Source organism: Amblyomma americanum, chromosome 10 (genome assembly GCF_052857255.1).
Source record: "Amblyomma americanum isolate KBUSLIRL-KWMA chromosome 10, ASM5285725v1, whole genome shotgun sequence".
Lineage (NCBI taxonomy): Eukaryota > Metazoa > Arthropoda > Arachnida > Ixodida > Ixodidae > Amblyomma > Amblyomma americanum.
In genome coordinates this window covers 131,251,780-131,272,938 of record NC_135506.1, presented here as the reverse complement: position 1 = coordinate 131,272,938, position 21,159 = coordinate 131,251,780, and the positions used below count along the sequence as shown (strand labels likewise).

General features: G+C 45.2%; 2 protein-coding genes across 3 annotated transcripts in view; both read right to left on the bottom strand.

Annotated features, from left to right (window-relative positions):
* The window catches only part of LOC144106728 (uncharacterized), a 467,224-nt gene that overhangs the window by 304,126 nt on the left and 141,939 nt on the right, over positions 1-21,159 (bottom strand). The window lies entirely within an intron of this gene.
* Positions 3,470-4,341, bottom strand: LOC144107316 (uncharacterized). Its single transcript, XM_077640310.1, has 2 exons — positions 4,291-4,341; positions 3,470-4,216 (listed from the first exon to the last, which is right to left on the bottom strand). Exons 1-2 carry the CDS (start codon positions 4,339-4,341, stop codon positions 3,470-3,472), a joined length of 798 nt encoding a protein of 265 aa, XP_077496436.1.

Here is a 21,159-nt window from a genome sequence, read left to right as displayed (position 1 = left end):
CTGATCTAAGACAAGAAGACACAATGCCACGTTTAACGAGCTTAGAATGAGATAAGTCATATGCCAACAATGCTTTCTTCGAGTGTGGCATATAAGCCCAACAAACGTGTTTGTCAATACTGAATAATAATTTTCGATCTAAAAATTGCAGACAGTTGGCCTGTGATAGTCCAAGGGTAAATTTCAGAGTCTTGGAGCAAGCAAAAGCTTCTCCAAGACTGAGCCAGCAACTGTAGAAACGTCCTTGTTCAAATCTAGTTGTAGAAGGACTAGAAAATCGTCAACATACCTAAAAATGCCAACAATGCTTTGGTTGTCAAGATCAGCCTTCAAGTCTTGGTCAAATTTAGCTAAAACTGTCTCGCATAAAACTGACGCGACACAAGAGCCAATACATATCCCGCGTTTTTGAACGTAGTACCCATTCTCAAACCTGACTACCATCGAATTCAAGTACACGCTCAATAACTCTAAAAAGTCAGCCAATGAAACACCACATAAGTTTTGAAAAGCCACTGCGCCAGTTTTTTCTATGCACTCACGGACGGCCAAGAAAAGTTCCTCGTGCGGCACCGAATAAAACAGTTACTCAATGTCCACCGAAAACTCAGAGTTATATCTTCCAGCGTCCTCTCGAAGTTGATTTACCAGGGTATCGGAACTGTCAAGCTTAAAAGGATCATCAATCACAAGCGTGCTCAGGTGACTCGGAAGATATTTGCTAACGAGTGCCTGCCAGCAGTCTCTCCGTGATAATGGCCCTGAAAGGGTTCTGGGGTTTGTGTGTTTTCACTGTGAAAAACACATTCAACGTATCTGACTTGCATTCTTTCACGGCTTTCAATGGGTGGTAGCTCCTTGTAGATGAAGATGCTGAAAAATGCAAATACTCAGACAGTGAAGCAAAGCGGGATGAATTAACAATACCATGAAAATATTTTAAACACTCATTGTCGCGGCGGGTACAAAGGAGGGAAAGGCCTATGGCAGGAAGAGTGGATGAAGGTGAAAATTTTCTGTCATACCGTCGGCAAATAAACCGTACTGTTTTCCTTTGGACGGATTCCAGCTTGCTGATATCGGACTGTTTATGAGGATTCCAGATTATTGACCCATACTCCAAAAGTGGACGAATTAAAGCTTTGTATGTTACCAGTTTAGTTTCTTGGGGGGCAACACTAAGTGTACGTTTTAGATAACCGAGCCTCCACATTGCATTATTGGATATTGTGTTAATATGCTTTGACCAGGACAAGTTAGAAGAAAAAAGAAGACCTAAATATTTGTACTCGGACACTTGATTCAGAGAGTTATCTTTGAATGAGTAGGTGTAAGAAGATGGTATTGTGCGATTACAGAATGACATGTATACAGATTTACGAAAGTTTATTTGCATTTGCCATGTTTCACACCATGAGCAGAATGACACGAATGACTGATTTAGTTGCGCGTGATCCTCAGGGGTGTTAATTGAACTGTATATCACACAATCGTCTGCATACAACCGAATTTTAGAAATATTTTCTGCCGAATCATTAATGTATAATAAGAACAACAGTGGTCCGAGCACGGATCCTTGTGGTACACCGGATGATACATTAACAGTTTCAGATGAACAGGAGTTGAAAGAAACATACTGTGTACGATTAGAAAGAAAGCTTGATATCCAGTCTACCAGTAACGGGTTTTTGAGTATTGCATTAAGTTTACAAAGAAGTTTGCTGTGGAGAACGGTGTCGAAAGCTTTAGAAAGGTCGATAAATAAAGCGTCGATTTGTGAGCCCGTGTCGAGGGAACTAGCAATGTCGTGCGTGAATTCTACAAGTTGTGAAATGGTACTGAGGCCGCGCCGAAACCCATGCTGAAATTTGCACAAGATATTGTTAGCTTCAAGAAATTCTATAATGTGCTTATGAATGATATGTTCTAGTAATTTGCATGAGTGTGAAGTTAACGAAATGGGGCGATAGTTGGACAAGATTTGGGTGCTGCCAGCTTTAAACAGGGGAATAACTTTTTCAAGCTTCCAGGCTACGGGGACGGTTGCGGTTGATAGCGATTTCTGGAAGATGGTAGTCAAATAGCGGCTGGTCCAAAGAGAGTAACGATGCAGAAATACATTAGGGATATCATCAGGACCACTACTTTTTTTCACATTTATGTTCAGAATGAGGTTCAGAACACCTTCGACGCTTATTGAAATATCATCGACAGAACATTGAGAGTTGCTAGGAAAAGTAATCATTTCAAGGTTATCCGTTGTAAATACCGACTGAAAATATGTGTTGAAACTAGTAGCTATAGCTAATGAGTCACAGACCGGCTTATCATCAATAATGAAGGTATTGGGACTAGTGCTCTGTGGCAATATGGATGCCCAAAATTTGCGGGGATTGTGTTTCATTAATTGCGGCAAGGAATTTCTGTAGTAAAAATCTTTTCCCGAGTGAACTTTGGCACGGAGTTCTTCTTTAGCGTCGCTGAACTGTTGCAAAAGTTTAGGGTTACCATTGCGCTTGGAAACGCGTAGTCTGGCAACACGGCGAGAAAGATGCAGTATGTCTCTTGCTATCCAGGGCATACTGTGGTTTTGCTTTTTAGTTTTTAATAGAACAAAACGCTGAATACAGACCTTCACAATGTTCTCGAAAAATGTTACTAAAGAATTCACGTCACATGATATGCTGAGGTGCTGAAACTGTTCAAATGCGTCACTTAATAAATCCAGGATAGGCACGTCGTCTGCTCTACTGAAATCCGGAAATGTTGAATAAGTTAGTTTTGAGGAAGGAATAGAACATGGAATCGAAACAAGAACAGCGTTATGATCGGATATCCCCTCGACGACTTCGCATGTAAAATTCGTCGCTAAAAGAGCAGAGCTTAAAAACACCAGACCCAGTATTGCCGAAGACCTCGTGGACTTATCAACTATCTGTTTTAGTCCAAATGACAAAGAAAAATTGACAAGTTCATTACTGATTGAAATGTCTTGACCAGTAATGGATAATGTATGCCATTGAATTCCGGGAAGATTGAAGTCTCCTAGGATAATTATATTTGGATTGTTGATATGATGAGAATGCAAGAAGTTACTTAATGAATGCACGTGGTCTATGGAAGTGCCTGGTGGTCGATACACCGCACCGATAACAAATGATTTGTTACCTACGTAGAGTTTGCACCAAGTTGACTCTATTTCGACAGGGACCGAAATTTCAACAAATTTCAGACTAGACTTAATGAAGAGAGCGACACCGCCTCATTTCCCATGCTGCCTGTCCGCCCTAATTACAACGAAACCTGGAGGAGTTATTTCAGAGTCAATTATACCATCATGTAGCCACGTTTCGGTGACCGCAATGACATCAGGCGAATGAGTTAGGATTAAAGAGACAAAATTTGGAAGCTTGTTTACTAAACTTCTGGCATTGATGTTCAGAACACGAAGGTTGGCGGCGGTGTCCCGTCAGTCAGAATCTGCGGGTGGCTTGGCAGCAGAAGCATTAGCAGCAGCAGTGTCCGGGGGCGTTGATTTCGAATCTTTGACCAAACTTTTCTCAACATCATTCCAATTGTACGGCACGCTATCAATAAACACGTGGTCATAACGCAAATGAACCTTCGAGCCACTGTCACGATAAGATTGCGTTGCATCCCATATTTTTTCCCGGATCAATCGAACGTGAGCAGAGAAATCCTCGGATAAGCTAATGCCTGAATTTTTGAGCCTGTGAGCATTTTTTAACGCTTGAGTTTTTTCCCGAAAGTCAAGTAGCTTAACGATGACAGGACGAGGGCGCCCTTCCTGCTTTCTACCTAGCCGCTGATACCTTTCTATTTTAGGACAATCCAACTGAAGGTTATCGATGAATACCTTAGTCACCGCAATGAACAGAGCTTTGTTAGTTTCTTCATCTTCTTCAGCAAGACCGTGAAATATAAGATTGTCTCTGCGAGAACGGTTTTCCAGCCCATCATTTCTTGAAGCAAGCCTGCTAACAACCTCAGACAACGAATTCAACTGGCGTTGCACGGCCCCGTCGCTTGCGTCGCCGTTCGAGGCCGGCGAGCTTGACTCAAGAGCAGAGACTCGTGATTCAAGAGCCTCAAAACGAGAGTACACTCTCTGCTGGAAACGTCTTATATCTGCAATATCTTCGGCCATTTTTCTCTGGCCCGCAAGCAATTCGGCAAGCATTTCATTAATAGCTGGCTGATTGGAAGTGGAGCAAGCGTCATCAGTGCTTGCTACTTGAACATTAACGGAAGAAGATGTAGAACGTGTGCCTGGTTCTGAACCGGGATTGCTGTGAGAGGGTCCAGGATTAGTTTCCACATCTCCGCTTAAGAGAACACTAGCAATGCAGTAAACAAGCTGTGAATACAACGATACAGACACATAACGAAAACCGCGATTGTGTGGGCGAGGAAACAACATCAAAAATCTGTCATCAGAGCAGACGCGACGTGCGTTGTCAAGAAAACGTGCCTGCGTGAAGAATAAGAAACGGATCAGCATGCTGCCGCTTTCGCTGTCTCCTAGCCCACTGGCAGACCGCTGTGTAGGCATTGCTTTTATACGATCCGTGGGTGACGTCAAAGAACTTGGCTTTAAGATGACCGGTAGATCGAAGATGACATCGTCGAAGGGAGATGCTCGGCCAGGTTGCTCAGTGGAGGGAACACCCGTGCTGTCTTTTACAGGGAAGGTAGGGCAGTCCACGCTCGCACAGAGGTCATCCACGTGTAGGATTGGTGATGGCGATGGAACTGAAGTCCGTAGCGCAAGGAAACAAGGTGCCGATGTAGTCCCGACGAAGACACCAGCGAGGCAGGCGCAGAACTGCGTGAAGAATAAGAAGCGGATCAGCATGCTGCCGCTTTCGCTCTCTCCTAGCCCACTGGCAGACCGCTGTGTAGGCATTGCTTTTATACGATCCGTAGGTGACGTCACAGAACTTGGCTTTAAGATGACCGGTAGATCGAAGATGACATCGTCGAAGGGAGATGCCCGGCCAGGTTGCGCAGTGGAGTGAACACCCGTGCTGTCTTTTACAGGAAAGGTAGGGCAGTCCACGCTCGCACAGAGGCCATCCACGTGTAGGATTGGTGATGGCGATGGAACTGAAGTCCGTAGCGCAAGGAAACAAGGTGCCGCTGTAGTCCCGACGAAGGCACCAGCGAGGCAGGCGCAGAACTGCGTGAAGAATAAGAAGCGGATCAGCATGCTGCCGCTTTCGCTGTCTCCTAGCCCACTGGCAGACCGCTGTGTAGGCATTGCTTTTATACGATCCGTAGGTGACGTCAAAGAACTTGGCTTTAAGATGACCGGTAGATCGAAGATGACATCGTCGAAGGGAGATGCCCGGCCAGGTTGCGCAGTGGAGGGAACACCCGTGCTGTCTTTTACAGGAAAGGTAGGGCAGTACACGCTCGCACAGAGGTCATCCACGTGTAGGATTGGTGATGGCGATGTAACTGAAGTCCGTAGCGCAAGGAAACAAGGTGCCGCTGTAGTCCCGACGAAGGCACCAGCGAGGCAGGCGCAGAACTGCGTGAAGAATAAGAAGCGGATCAGCATGCTGCCGCTTTCGCTCTCTCCTAGCCCACTGGCAGACCGCTGTGTAGGCACTGCTTTTATACGATCCGTAGGTGACGTCACAGAACTTGGCTTTAAGATGACCGGTAGATCGAAGATGACATCGTCGAAGGGAGATGCCCGGCCAGGTTGCGCAGTGGAGGGAACACCCGTGCTGTCTTTTACAGGAAAGGTAGGGCAGTCCACGCTCGCACAGAGGTCATCCACGTGTAGGATTGGTGATGGCGATGGAACTGAAGTCCGTAGCGCAAGGAAACAAGGTGCCGCTGTAGTCCCGACGAAGGCACCAGCGAGGCAGGCGCAGAACTGCGTGAAGAATAAGAAGCGGATCAGCATGCTGCCGCTTTCGCGCTCTCCTAGCCCACTCCTAGCCAGTTGAAACTGACAACAAAACGGGTATGACCTCAGAGGTCGCAAACAGTGGTGGTGCTTTGTTTATTAGGGTTGGAATTTTCGTTGGTCTCTGGCATCAAAAGAGATGATAGGGTGCCGTGGTTTTCGTTGATGCCCTTTTGCTATGTGCTAAACTTGAAAAAAAGTATGATTCTCGTTGTTCGCGCTCCCTAGTGTTTTTAAAGCCGCTCTGTAATACTGATATTTTAATTTTATCAAACTCATGGCCGTTCTCGCGGAGGTGTCTCGAAAGAGGGAGGCTAGGGAGAGATTGAGCATGTGAGCAGTGGTTAATAAATCTTAATCGGAAGGAATTGTCTGTTTGGCCTATGTATTGCATTTGACAATTGCCACACTCGAGCATGTAAACAACGTTACTAGAATCGCAAGTTAAATCTCACGTAATATGTTTCAAATTTGAATGGGTACCTTCAGCAAGTGCTGCGGTTTGCATGCGTTTAAAAATTTGCAATCAGTTATTTCTGCACATGTGCAACTCACCGGGCTCGGTTTATTAGCCTTTGAGTACACAAGGTGGTTTTGTATATTTGTTGGCCTTCTGTGTGCTACCTGGGGGACCATTGGAAAAATTTTGAAGAGCGGCTGACTTAGTTTTATAATGCTGAAATGTTTTTTAAGGATTTTGTTAATATTCGGGCGGTTGTCTGCGAACGTCAGTACTAGATTAGATCGATGCAGTGTTGGCAGGGTTACCGCAGGAATTAGATTATCAATAGTAACTTCCGCCTTTTAATGACATTTGATAGTAGAGGATGGGTAGCGCTGTTTTTTTAGAAATTCGCGCATGCGATGTGCACTTTGAAAATCTACCAACCAATTGAGAACAAATGGAAATGGCAAAAAATTTCGCAGGGGCGTGGGTGGCAACTGTTGGAATAACAGTACTGTTGTCTGTCTGTGGGTTTTTTAAAAGCTAGTGATTAATGCACCCCCTCAACACGAGTCCAAACATCAAGGAAGTTAATTCTGTCAGTGGAGTCGGTGCGCGTGAAAGAGATATTTGGATGTGTTTTGCTGAATGCGATGGTAAACTGAATTATTTCTTCCTGTTTCCACCAAAATTATGAATATGTCATCAAGAAAACGTTCGTAAAGAGCCGGTTTGTTTTTGGATATGAGGAAGGAATGTCTGATTCAATTTTGTTCATAAATATGTTGGCGTAACTTAGTGCCGTTTTTGTGCCCATTGCCATTCTACTCGTTTGGAAGAAAATGTGAGTTGTTGAGTTAAAAAGTGTTCTGCAAGTGTCTCGATGGCACTTGGACTGGGAGAGTGTAGGATGTTGTGTTCTTGATATGACCTGGATTACGTCGTCATGCGAAATGTTAGTGTAAAGTGACAGCACGTCCAGGGTAACTAGGAAAGCGCTACGAGGGATGGTTTCAAGGATAATTCTTTCAGGAAATGCTTAGCATCGCGTATGTGAGATTCATGTTTCAGAGGTATATGTTTGATGAGAGAATCTATGTAATCTGAGATCGGTCCTATCGATGTGCCGACACCAGAAAGAAAAGATCGCCTCGGATGATTCTCCTCTTGTATTTTCGTAAGCTTCTAAAAGCGCACCATAGAGGAACTTTTTGGCGTCAGCGCCTTACTTATTCGAAGTGGTAATTCACCTTCATCGCTTCGTTAATTGAGAGTTTTTGCTATAATCTTCTGGTTCAGAGGTGGTGTCTGATGATACTTCCTTGCACAATTTTGAGTCGTTGAGTTAGCGGCTGCCGTCCTGAGCATAATCATCTTTGTCAAAAATAACTATACCTCCACCCTTGTCGGCGGGCTTAATGACGATGTCGATTAGTTTCTTAAGTGAGTCTAATGCTTCACGTTTTTGTTTTTTTCGTGAGGTTGTGCGGGACAGATTTTCGTGTCCCGAAGGCCTGAAGTATCTCCTTTTGTACCGCTTTAATGAATAGGTCTAGGTACTTATCCCTCCCAATTATGTGTATCTACTGTTCCTGAGATTTCGGTGCACCAAAAATTATTTTGGTTTGGTTTGTCGAAAAAATATTGCCATAGTCTAAGTGTTCAGGAAAGTAATACAGATCCTTGAGTAATTGGTATTCATTATACTGGCCATTATTTGGGCAGAATTTAAGGTCGTGTCATAAAACTCACTATTAATCGGGAGTGAGTTGTCAGCTTGATAGATTGATTATATCTACCGGAAGAGGTGGCTCTCCAGGTGTTCGGTGTAATGTGGTTGTATGCTCTTTTACCGTTTCTTTGTTATTCTCGGGTGGGGATATGCGGGTTGCTAGTTGTAAAACCATTGAGTGCTCTGTACCTGCCTCAAAAACAATGTCATGAGGACAGAATGCTTTAAGTTTCTGCGTCCAAATTTGCTTAATTTTGCTCAACTGAAAGACCTCAATCTCATTTGTCTCGGATATGAGAGTGCCATGTTGTGACGCGCCCACCTTTCCTCGAGTGTTATTGATGCTAACGTCTGTTCAAAGGGCGCAAATGTTATTTTCAGAAGGTTTAAAGAACTTTAAGCAGTTCCTCGCTCCATGTTTAACGATGGGATACTGAACGGTTACTCATGGATAGGGCTATGGACACGAAAAGTCATTTCAGTACAGTTTCTGGTTTAAGATATATTTGAAGAGATTTTATATGGACCTCGTGCCTGATTAGTTTGTCAATAATTTTTTCAATTTTAAAAATTTCTTAGCAGGAGTGCTCTAGGAAGATCATTCGCACCGCACGGCCTGATATCGAGGTGATATATGCCACATAAGTCCTGGCTTGGGTCTCTAATCACAGACATGGTTCCGGAAATTGGTGGATGGTGGACAAATTCAATCAGCACGCAGTCAAGTTCAACAACAGAATTATTGAACTCTGGGCTCAGATCCAAAACGTGTTCAACATCTTTCACTCCCTGGAGGCACTCCCCGCGACCAGAGTTCCAGCTGCAGATTGCGTGCACCCAAGTTTCGAAGCAGTTTCGTTGCTCGCCTGGTATATCGTTCACCTTATCCTCAGTGCTCTCTGACAATACTTGGCACCATGGCAAGATCACCTATCATCAGAGAAGATCCACCTGCCCACCATGAAAACAAGCACCCGAATATCTGCCACCTGTATTTGGGTAACAAGCAAAACCACTGAACAAGCCAGTGAAATCGCAACAGCCGATTTCCCGACTATTGCGGAAACAGAGCAGTTAATCAACAACAAATGGACGCCTGGGTTGCAAGACCGCCGTTAGAAGTGTCGCCCGAAAAACGCCTCAAGTATTTCAAGCGACGCCGGACGCTCGAGGGGAACTAGGACCCCTTACCGAGCACTGCTACCAACGCCATCACAGAGATCACCGCACTGCACCGTGTCACCGGGCGCCACCAAACCATCCAGAGTTCCGGCACCAGACACTACAACCAGGAACCTGTGGTCAACACCAAACCGCCCAACACCTACCGTTGAGGGCTATACGTCACCGGCTGCCACTCAGACAAGCCCCAGATCATAGAAGGTTCCAATGTCATCAAAAACAGAACCAACACTGGGCTCACAACAAGCTTCCATCTCCCTGCAGAACTTATGGGGCGGAGTTGCAATGCTAAAACGAAGGTATGACCTCAGACGACTCTGTGGCTCAGCCCAATGGCGGAAGATAAAGGAATGCTGGCAGACCGACGAAGCTCACGTACCCACCATTTCTTCTTCTGCTAATGCCACACACTCTAGTTGTTTTTTTAAATTAAGAACAATTATTAACAAGCTAATCAGGCACGAGCTCCACATAAAACTTCACAGGGGTCCAAGCATTGAAAGCGATCCATTCGCTTCGGCCGCAATTGACGGTCGGAGTATCAACCTTGATAGAGATTAACATATAAAACTTAGACGTCATAAAGACAAACACACAGACAGCACAGAAACACATATCGAATCACGTTTTCAGGCTGCCAGTTGTTCGAAAAAGATTAATTTCCAGAAGTACTTTGCGGGATCAACGGAGCCGACTGCCCCCAAGAACAAACTGGTCGCCAGGTCGGGGTGTGCCTGTAGCCATTGGGTGGGTATCCGTCGGTGGGTTTCGAACCTGCCACCTCCCGCTGCCGAGGCGGACGACCAAATCAGTAGGCCACTTCACCGGTCTCTTCAATTTCTTCAAATATATCTTAAATCAGAAACTGTACCGAAAGAAATTTTCGTACCCCTATTTCCAGCCACGAGTAACCTTTCGGAATCTTATCGAGAAGCATGGAGCAAAGAACTATTTAAGGGTGCTTTAAACCTCCTGCAATAACAACTGAGGACTTTGAACATGCGGTAGCAACAATAACACTCGAGGAGAGGCGGACGCGTTCCAAAATGATACCCTCAGCATCCAAGACAAAGGAGCTTGAGATCTTTCAGTTGAGAAAAATTAAGCAAGTTTGGACGAAGAAACTCAAAACTTGAATCGTCATGACATTGCTGTTGAGGCAGGTATAGAGGTAAGCATAGAACACTTAGACGTCATAAAGACAAACACACAGACAGCACATAAAGAGAGATCGAATCATGTTTTCAGGCTGGCAGTTGTTGGAAAAAAATTAATTTTCAGACGTATTTTGCTGGATCAACGGAGCCTCCCCACGGACTGCCCCAAGAACAAACCGGTCGCCAGGTCGGGGTGTGCCTGTAGCCATTCGGTGGGTAACCGTCTGTGGGTTTCGAACCTGCCACCTCCCGCTGCCGAGGCGGACGAACAAACCACTAGGCCACTTCGCCGGTCGCTTCAATTTCTTCAAATATATCTTAAATGAGAAACTGTACCGAAAGGAATTTTCGTTACCCTATCCCCATCCACGAGTAATCGTTCGGAATCTTATCGAGAAGCATGGAGCAAGGAAGTACTTAAGGGTACTTTAAACCTCTTGAAATAACAATTGAGGACTTTGAACAGGCGGTAGCAACAATAACACTCGAGGAGAGGCGGGCGCGTTCTAAAATGGTACCCTCAGCATCCAAGACAAATGAGCTTGAGATCTTTCAGTTGAGCAAAATTAAGCTTGTTTAGACGAAGAAACTCAAAAATTGAATCGTCATGACATTGCTGTTGAGGAAGGTATAAAGGTAAACATAGAACACTTAGACGTCATAAAGGCAAACACACAGACAGCACAGAAACACATATCGAATCACGTTTTTAGGCTGGCAGTTGTACGAAAAAGATTAATTGCCAGAAGTACTTTGCGGGGTCAATGGAGCCTCCCCACGGACTGCCCCCAAGAACAAACCGGTCGCCAGGTCGGGGTGTGCCTGTAGCCATTCGGTGGGTATCCGTCGGTGGGTTTCGAACCTGCCACCTCCCGCTGCCGAGGCGGACGACCAAACCACTAGGCCACTTCGCCGGTCTCTTCAATTTCTTCAAATATATCTTAAATCAGAAACTGTACCGAATGGAATTTTCGTACCCCTATCCCCATCCACGAGTAACCTTTCGGAACCTTATCGAGAAGCATGGAGCTAAGAACTACTTAAGGGTACTTTAAACCTCCTGAAATAACAATTGAGGACTTTGCACAGGCGTTAGCAACAATAACACTCGAGGAGAGGCGGGCGCGTTCCAAAATGGTACCCTCAGCATCCAAGACAAATGAGCTTGAGATCTTTCAGTTGAGCAAAATTAAGCAAGTTTGGACGAAGAAACTCAAAAATTGAATCGTCATGACATTGTTGTTGAGACAGGTATAGAGCGGTCAATGGTTTTTCAACAAGCAACCCACATATCCCCACCTGACAATAATCCCAAAATGGTAAACGAACTAAAACCATATTAGACCGAACACCTGGAGTGCCACACCTTTCGGGAAATATAATCAACCTATCAAGCTCACAACTCACCTCCGATGAAACATCCCTTCTATCACGCGGCCTAAATTTCTGGAGAAATATTGACCAGTATAATTAATGTCAATTATTCAAGAATGTGGATGACCTTTCCCGAGCACTTAGACTACTGGAATACTTTTTCGACAAACCAAACAAAATTAATGCTTGGTGCCCCAAACCTCAGGAACAGTGGATACCCAAAATTGGCAGGGTTAAATATCTAGACCTGTATATTAAAGCGGTACAAAAGGATATACATTACGCCTTCGGGACACAAAAATCTGACCCACGCAACCTCACAGAAAAACAACGTATCACCTTAGACTCATTTAAGAGACGAACCGATATTATCATTAAGCCCGCCGACAAGCGTGGGGGTATAGTTATTTTGGACAAAAATGACTATATTCAGGAGGGCAACCGGCAAATCAACAACTCAAAACTGTACAAGCTCTCAATAAACTAACCGATGAAGGTGAATTACCACCGCGAATAAGAAAGGTGCTTACGCCAAAAAAAAAAGCTTCCATTGGGCACTTTTACATGCTTCCGAAAGTACAAAAAAAAAGAATCACCCGGGGCAACCTATTGTTTCTGGTGTCAACACACTGGCAGAACCTATCTCAGCTTACATCGATTCTCCCATAAAACATAACCTCCGAAACATCTATCTTACGTACGCGACACTAACCATTTCCTGAGAGAATTATCCGATGCCACCTTCCCTCATGGCGCTTTCCTAGCTACCCTGGACGTGGTATTGACTTTACACTAACATCCCGCATGACGGAATCTAGGCCATGGTCGGAGTACATAAAGAACACAGATTTCTAGACTCTCCCTGTCCAAGTGCCATTGTGACACTTGTAGATTTGCTGCTTAAACATAACGTTTTCGAATTGAACAACTCATATTATCTTCAGACGAGTGGTACGGCTGTGGGGACAAAAATGGCTCCAAGTTACGCCAACGTATTTGTGAACAAAATTGAATCAGAATATTTTTCCTCATATCCAACCAAGCCGGAATTTCACAAACGTTTTCTTGGTGAAGTTTTTCTTAACTTGGACAGAAGCAAAGGAAGATTTAATTAAGTTTAACAGCTCTTTGAGCCATATACATCCAAATATCTCTTTCACACACACCTACTCAACTAATAGACTCAACATCTTTGATCTTTTGGTTCGTGTTGAAGAGGATGTATTAATCACTAGGGTTTTTGAAAAAAGCCACAGATAGACAACAGTATCTTCGTTCCAACAGTTGCCGCCCACGCTACAGCAAAACTTCAATTCCATACTCACAGGTTATCCGATTCAAACGCATTTGATCTCGATCGGAAAATTTTCAAAAAATGCTAATCACATGCGCGATGTTCTAAAAAAACAGCGCTACGCGTCCTCTATTAAAAGAGAGGTGGGCATATGCCCTCATTTTTGCTTTTCTTCCCTCACCCTCACTTTTGAATCAGTAGTCCTTCCTCACCCTCGTACTTATTTTGAGAAGCTCTCCTCTATGGAGGAAAAACGCTAAGGCACCCGTGTGCTGTGCGATGTCAGTGCACATTAAAAATCCCCAGGTTGCGAAATTATTCCGGAGCTTTCCACTACGGGCACCTCCTTCTTCCTTTTTTCTTTCACCCCCTTTTTTATCCCTTCCCTTATGGCGCAGTTCAGGTGTCCAACGATATACGAGAGCGATACTGCGCCATTTCCTTCCCCAAAAAACCAATTATTATTAATATTAACCTGCCCTCTCTCACCCTCGCCCTTGCTTCGAAAAATTTCCTGGCCCTCCTGCGCCTTCACAACGTCGGCCCTCCCTCACCTCACCTTCACTAACATTCGTCTTGAATCTCTAGTTATTATTTGTAGTCGGCAGCCTCTGGCGATATTACTGAATCATAAACATATAAGACCAGCCCCCAAGAAACTATTGGACGAGATGCTAGATGCTTGTATTGTGTCTGTGCGTGTGCGTGAGTGTGTGTTGTGCAAGCTAATACGTGAGACAAAACCAGCACAGTTACGAGTTGAGACCCAAAATATCACTCTGCCTTTGCCTCTGGCACGCAATGTATGCGCACATATACCCCGTGCTTATTACATTTCTTTGTTATCAATATGCACTGCTAAAATGAGTCGAGGCGTTGTTGTGTCGGTTTACAGAAGCTAATGTACTCCAAGAATATCTAGAAAAAAATGTAGTAGCGTTTAACACGAGAATTATAATAACTTCTAAGCGCCTGATGACGCTGCCATGCGCACGGATGGAAGTTGATGGAGACCATGCGTTCAAATTAGGCATGAGAGACTGGCAGTTGAACACGCGTGTCCACAGGTACGTGACGAAGACGACGACTTTGCAAGCACAGCTCGAAATCCAGGCAGTTCGGACAGGCAGGATGTTAGGATTTCTCCAATCTTATTGTTAATATGAGACTTGTATGAACCGACCGACCTTAAACCAGAGTGGCACTCCCTCTTAGTGATGTGCTCAGCCTTACCTCGCGTCTAGTGTACAGTTGCTACGTCTTTTTGGGATGTGTTTCGTGGCGCTTCCGAAAAGCTTTGCATATAATTTAGTTAATGTGAAAAGTATGTAATTTGAATGTAGTTTTAATAAATGCAACGGCGATGGCATAGTGGTCAGAAGCAGCGGGCAGCGGAACTGAGTTTTTAGCGCCGCCGCAAGTTGGGATCCCGTTCCCCCAGATATGGAGCCTTTTATTTCTTTAGTGTCTTCCCCCAGTGCGATGCCGGCCTTCCGCTGCAATGAGGGACTTATGCTGTCGCTTAAAATAGAACATCATTCAGGCCACTTTAAAATCAAACAGGTCGCTGAAATGCAGCACATGAGCCGAATAATGATGATCACTAACTTCACGATTCCTGCGATCGCCATTTTTGTGCTCTAGTGCTTCCACTCCGCCGAAAAGCGACTGTCTGTCTGCCTGAAGCCTGCTTCTAGGAAATGGGTCATCTTTGTAACGTGACGTTGTGACGTCATCACAAGCTGCCCACCGGATTGTGAGCAATCTGTTCACCGTGGCAGTCCAGTTATTGATTTGTCGCGAGTGATGCCTCAAGAACGACATGGGTCTCACAAGCACCACCGATGGCAGCACCGGCCATCTCAGGGGAGTGCGCGTAGCTTAACCGCTGCACCATTGCGCCAGGAGCGGAATCAGGACTCCCAGGTAGCTGTCAATGTAGAGAACGGCCAGGCCTACCACAGTTCAAGTATAAAATGATGCAATATCATGCAAACTTATATCAAATGTTATGTCAACCTAAGTAAGGCAGTTAAGGGCAAGCAAAAGCATAGGAAGTCAAGGTAAACCATCCATAACCTGGGCTAATGGCGCTAGCCCAAGATTATTCGTCGTTAACCCGAAGCTAAAGCGCTCGTTATTTTTTTGCTTGCACGTCTGCACATTACTCAAACGCTGAGTATCAATTCTCTACCATGCCTGCAAGAAATTTCGTTCATAAAATCAGGCGCTCGATTACATGATCACACGCGTCCCCAGGGACAGAAATAAACTCAGAGATTTCCTTTCTCTTTGGATACCAATCCAAAGTTTTGTTTTTGTAACCTTGTACAATCCAAATGTGGAGCGGGCGATGACTCAGACTAAGGTTTTTAGCAGCAAAGCTGCTGCTTTATTTCCATGGTGAGACTACAGTCGTCGACTTTGTACACCACATTGCCGCATTGCTTTTTTGACCTCTAGTTCAAGCAAAATGAAAAATATAAAGATACGACTTGTCTGGACTACTCACAGTGTGAATGAAAAACATATACGCCACTCTAATCATCTGGCAGACTCGGGGCTGATTCAAAAATGTTGACCGCAGTACCACGGTTCTAGTTCGACCGGCTGCCACCCGCACTACCCGGCCAGTGCACCTTTATTAGCGCACTATACAAAGTGTTTCACATTAAATTTTACACAAAATTTGAAAATAGGCTTATTGAATTAGAAGAGCGCTTTTTTCAGCATAGCACTGTTAGCGGTGTAGCACATCGCCGCGACGGAGAAGGCGTGCGGCTCCCCGCCTTTTGACTTTTCCTCGTGTACCTCCAGAGTGCAGAAACTACGACTTCCTCGGGAACCTTCATCCTAAGAACTAGCGCTTGAAAACGGTAATTTATAACAGGCTGCACAGAGAAAAAACATTTGCATAAAGTACGGTTAGGGCCACCACCCTCACCCTTAGACACTACAACTTACCCTCCCTCGCCCTCACCTCACCATGTCTTTCCTCTCTCGCCCTCGTCCTAACAAATTTTCACGCGTCCATCCTCCCTCACCCTCACCTCACCGTGTGAAGTCCTCATGAGGTGAGGACGCCCTCGTGAGGATGCCCAACTCTGATTATCAACGATGCCATTAAACGAGCTGAAGTTAATCATAATCTATCCCCTGCAGAATCCCTGCCCACACCACATCGCTCTATTTAGTACTGAGGTTCACGCACAACCTCCCGGATATTAACGAAATCCTTAAAAAAACACTACAGTATCATAAAACCAAGTGAGCGGCTCTCCAAAATTTTTCTAATGGTCTACAGGGGACCCACAGAAGGCCAAAAAATATACAAAGCCACGTTGTACACTCAAAGGCTAATACACCGAGCCCGGTGGGTTGCACACCGTGCGGAAAGAACTGATCCCAGCTTTTCAATCGCATGCAAACCGCAGCACTGGCTAAAAGTACCCATTCAGATTTCAAACATATTATCCGAGAAGATTTAAATTGCGATTCCAGTAACGTTGTTTACGTGCTCGAGTGTGGCAAATGTCAAATGTAATACATAGGCCAAATAGACAATTCCTTCTTATTAAGATTTAATAACCACCGCTCACATGCTCAGTTTCTCCAAACCTGCCTCTTTCGAGATACGCTCGCTAGAAAGGCCATGAGTTTGGTGAAATTAAAGTAACCAAATTACTTAGTGGCTTTTAAAACACTCGGGAGCGCGAACAACGAGAATAATACTCTATTTTCAAGTTTCACACCGTTCAAAAGGGCATGAACGAAAACCACGGCAGCCTAACATCTCTCGATGCCAGAGACCATCGAAAATTGCAACCCTAATGGACAAAGCCCCACCACTGATTGCGTCCTTTAAGGCCATACCCCTTCTGTTGCCAGTTTCAGCTAGTTATTTCAACTCCTTTTTTGGTCCCGCGGAAGCCACATATCCACTTCTCTTTCATTTTTTATTATATTTTTCACCATTTCACATTTCTGGCTAATCTATGAGCTAATGTCTCTCACACTGACAACATTCCTTCGGCTGCCTCCTCTATTTCCCGCTCCTTTGCCTCCCATTCGTTCTTTTTTCTTTTTTGCGGGCGCGGGTGCGATGTCCAGCTGCAGAGGCTGTAGCAGCAACGGGCGCAGTATTGTTCGAGACACTGCTTGACGGCTGTTTGACTTTTCTTTGCGGTTGGGTCAAAATTTTTTGCACCCTGACCTTCCGGCCAGGATAAGGGACAACACGAATCCTTCCAGCAAAAAAGCTTTGCATCCACGTCTAAAACAGCCCAGTTCGACACGCCTGTCAGCAGGCAACCAGGCAGCAGTCAAGAAAACAGGGGAAGCACCACGGTATTGTACTTCCCTACTACCTACATGGTCCGCGCACTCTCACTCTTTTCTTTTTATTTCCATCTTCCCAGCCCCCTACCGTAGATACGCAGGGGAGTGCATATTGCAACCGCGCAAAACGACGAGGAACGAATAGAAGAATGCACAAGACACAATGCGGAACCTGAACTTAGGTTTACTACAAGGAAAACAACATATATACAAGATTCGCAATCACACCTGACAAACAGCAGACACCATCACGTGACACTGGCAGGCGGGTGCGCGTGACACAAGTTAGCATTAAGATAGTTGAATTCTTTCTTGGATAAGGATACCGAAGTAGTGATTATGCAATGATCATTTTCTTTTCTAATGCTGTAGGCTTCAAACATTTCCCTCCTAAGCTGGGTTGGTAATTTTTTCAAGACAATTGTGTCTCGGAACCTAGGCGTGCAGTTACGGCAATGGCGACAATGTTTCGCCAGTTCACCGCCCCCTGCCAATGATTCAACGGCTGCGCGGTGCTCCAGAAGTCTGACATTCAGGCAACGTCCAGTTTGCCCTATGTAGCAATTCCCACATGTGAGGGGTATTCGGTACACCACCCCTGTTTTGCAGGGAATGAACCTGTCTACTTGCTTAGTGCGGCACCCGTTCTTTTTTCCATTTCCCTGCACCATATTGCACATGCCTGAAAGCTTCTTGGGCGCCGTAAAGACCACTGGGACCTCACATTTCATGGCCACTTTTTTGAGGCGATGTGAAATCTGGTGGAAGTGCGGCATAGCCACAGGTCTCCAGCGGTGCGGTTCTTCTCTTAGGCAGTGCTTCGGTGGGCGTCGAGCTTCCTTGGCAAGGGCTTCTATCACCGAAGAGACCAGCTGACAAGGGAAACCCGCAGTAGTCAGTCGTTGTAACTGAAATTGCACGCTGTTCTGCATTTCATGTGGGCAAGACTTATCAAGAGCGGCGCGCAGGCAGTTTTTTGCTATTTCCCTTTTTACAAGCTTTGAATGAGCTGAGTGGTGGTAAAAAATACCTTTTTTTTGAGCGAGGCCGGTACCTCCAGCACACCTGGGTTCCACTGGTACTCGAGACAATACAGATGTCCAAAAACTGCAAGCATCCCTGCGACGGCAACTCATAGGTGAAGATCAACTTAAAGGCACACTCACTGAAGATTTGAAGAATTTGGTTCACTACTGTAATGGCCCCTTCACGAGATACGCCTTTCAAGAGAATGGAATAATCGTCTACATATCTAAAAATCTTAGCCGAGTGGGCTGTGTCAAGGTTTTCAGCGATTCGCTTGTCACAATATGATAAAAAGATGTCACTTAACAAAGGGGCAATACATGAACCGATGCAAACACCATGCTTCTGAGTGAAATTCTTTCCCTCAAAATTAACTATGGTCGAAGTAAGGTAAAAACGGAGCATTTCTGCAAAGTCGTCCATACTTATGCCACATGAGTTATGAAAAGCCACTGAGCCGTAGTCATCTATGGTATCCCTAAGAGAACAAAGCAGTTTGTCTTGTGGTATGGAATAAAAAAGGTCAACAACGTCAATTGAAAAAGGAAACAACGATTCACCAGTGCTTTCCTGGTCACTAAGAAATATGGTGAGCTCTTCAGAATTCTTAGTCAAGAACGGGTCCTCAAAGCTGAGCATGCGTAGGTGTTTCTGAAGAAACTTCGAGACTGCCCCCTGACACGTATCATGTTCAGATACAATGGCTCAAAAAGGAACATCTTGTTTGTGGGTTTTAGCAGAAAAAAAAATGCTAAGTGCTCCGCTGGATGCACCCTTGACTGTCGAACAGATCCTCTCCATATTACATCTTTCACATAACCCTATCGCTAGTTTCTTCAGCTTAGCAGCGCTCAACTTCGAGGGGGAGAAGTTTTTTGAAACAGCTTCTCTCGCTTTTTGACGATAAACCGAATTGGGAAGAAGAGCAAAACTACCTTCTTTATCGGAGATCATTAAGGCAAGATCATTCTGTTTAAGGTACTCAACAGTCTTTTTTACATCAAGTTTTTGCTTCTGTTGCGGCCGCTTCGTCACAAGGGAATTTACACCTTCTGAAATACACCAGCCTTTTTCCTCCTCTGGGGCACGTCTAGCGATACTTTTGACAAGCGACAGCAGCTCTACCGGGGAATCCTCAGGTTCCGTGCAGAACTTAGGACCTTTGGACAACACGAAATCAACATACGTAGGAACACCACAGTCACCAATGTAGCTAACTTTATCTGGCAGCGGATTTTTCTTTTTTCGATTTTTTACCCAGTCAAGGAGAGTGCGCGCGCGCGCGCGCGCACACACACACACACACACACACACACACACACACACACACACACACACACACACACACACACACACACACACACACACACACACACACACACACACACACACACACACACACACACACACACACACACACACACACACACACACACACACACACACACACACACACACACACACACACACACACACACACACACACACACACACACACACACACACACACACACACACACACACACACACACACACACACACACACACACACACACACACACACACACACACACACACACACACACACACACACACACACACACACACACACACACACACACACACACACACACACACACACACACACACACACACACACACACACACACACACACACACACACACACACACACACACACACACACACACACACACACACACACACACACACACACACACACACACACACACACACACACACACACACACACACACACACACACACACACACACACACACACACACACACACACACACACACACACACACACACACACACACACACACACACACACACACACACACACACACACACACACACACACACACACACACACACACACACACACACACACACACACACACACACACACACACACACACACACACACACACACACACACACACACACACACACACACACGCGCGCGCGCGCGCCGAAAGAAGCTGTTTTTCCATCCGAAACGTTGTGAATTAGGTCCTGTTATGCCTTTTCAATTTCTGGTATTTCTTGTGGCTTGGCAGAAGCGACGAAGCCTTGCAGTGCCTCCCCGAAAGATTTTCTGCTTTCACTGCAGGTCAGTTTGAGTACCATTTGCTCACGTATATGAAAAATTTCAATTTCTATGATTCGTCACTGCTGCCAGTTTTGAATTTTTCTTTTACTTTGTATACGTAAAGTACTGTTGTTCATATCTCTGGTCTGCATGCGGTAATTCTTCGCCCCTGCCCATTGACCACTACGAACATGGCTGAGGATCTGGCTAGGTTGAAGGAAGAAATGAGGGCCGAGTTGACAAAGCTGAAGGAAGAAATAAATCTAAAGCATAACGCGCTTCGGGAGGCAATGCAGAGAGACTTGCGCAACGAAATTCGCGAGCTTTGGAATGAGCAAAGGTCCCTGACGGAAAGTCTTGAATGTGCCTATAAGACAATTGAGGAAATCATCAAGGAACTGAGGGACGAGTTGGCTGTAAGCGCTCGACTTTCCACCGAAAATGAGGCACTTCGCACTAGGCTGCATGACGTTGAAGGTAGGCTTGTTCAGTCGGAACAGTACTCTAGGGAAAACAACATCGAAATACAGGGCGTGAAAAAGACATAGCATGA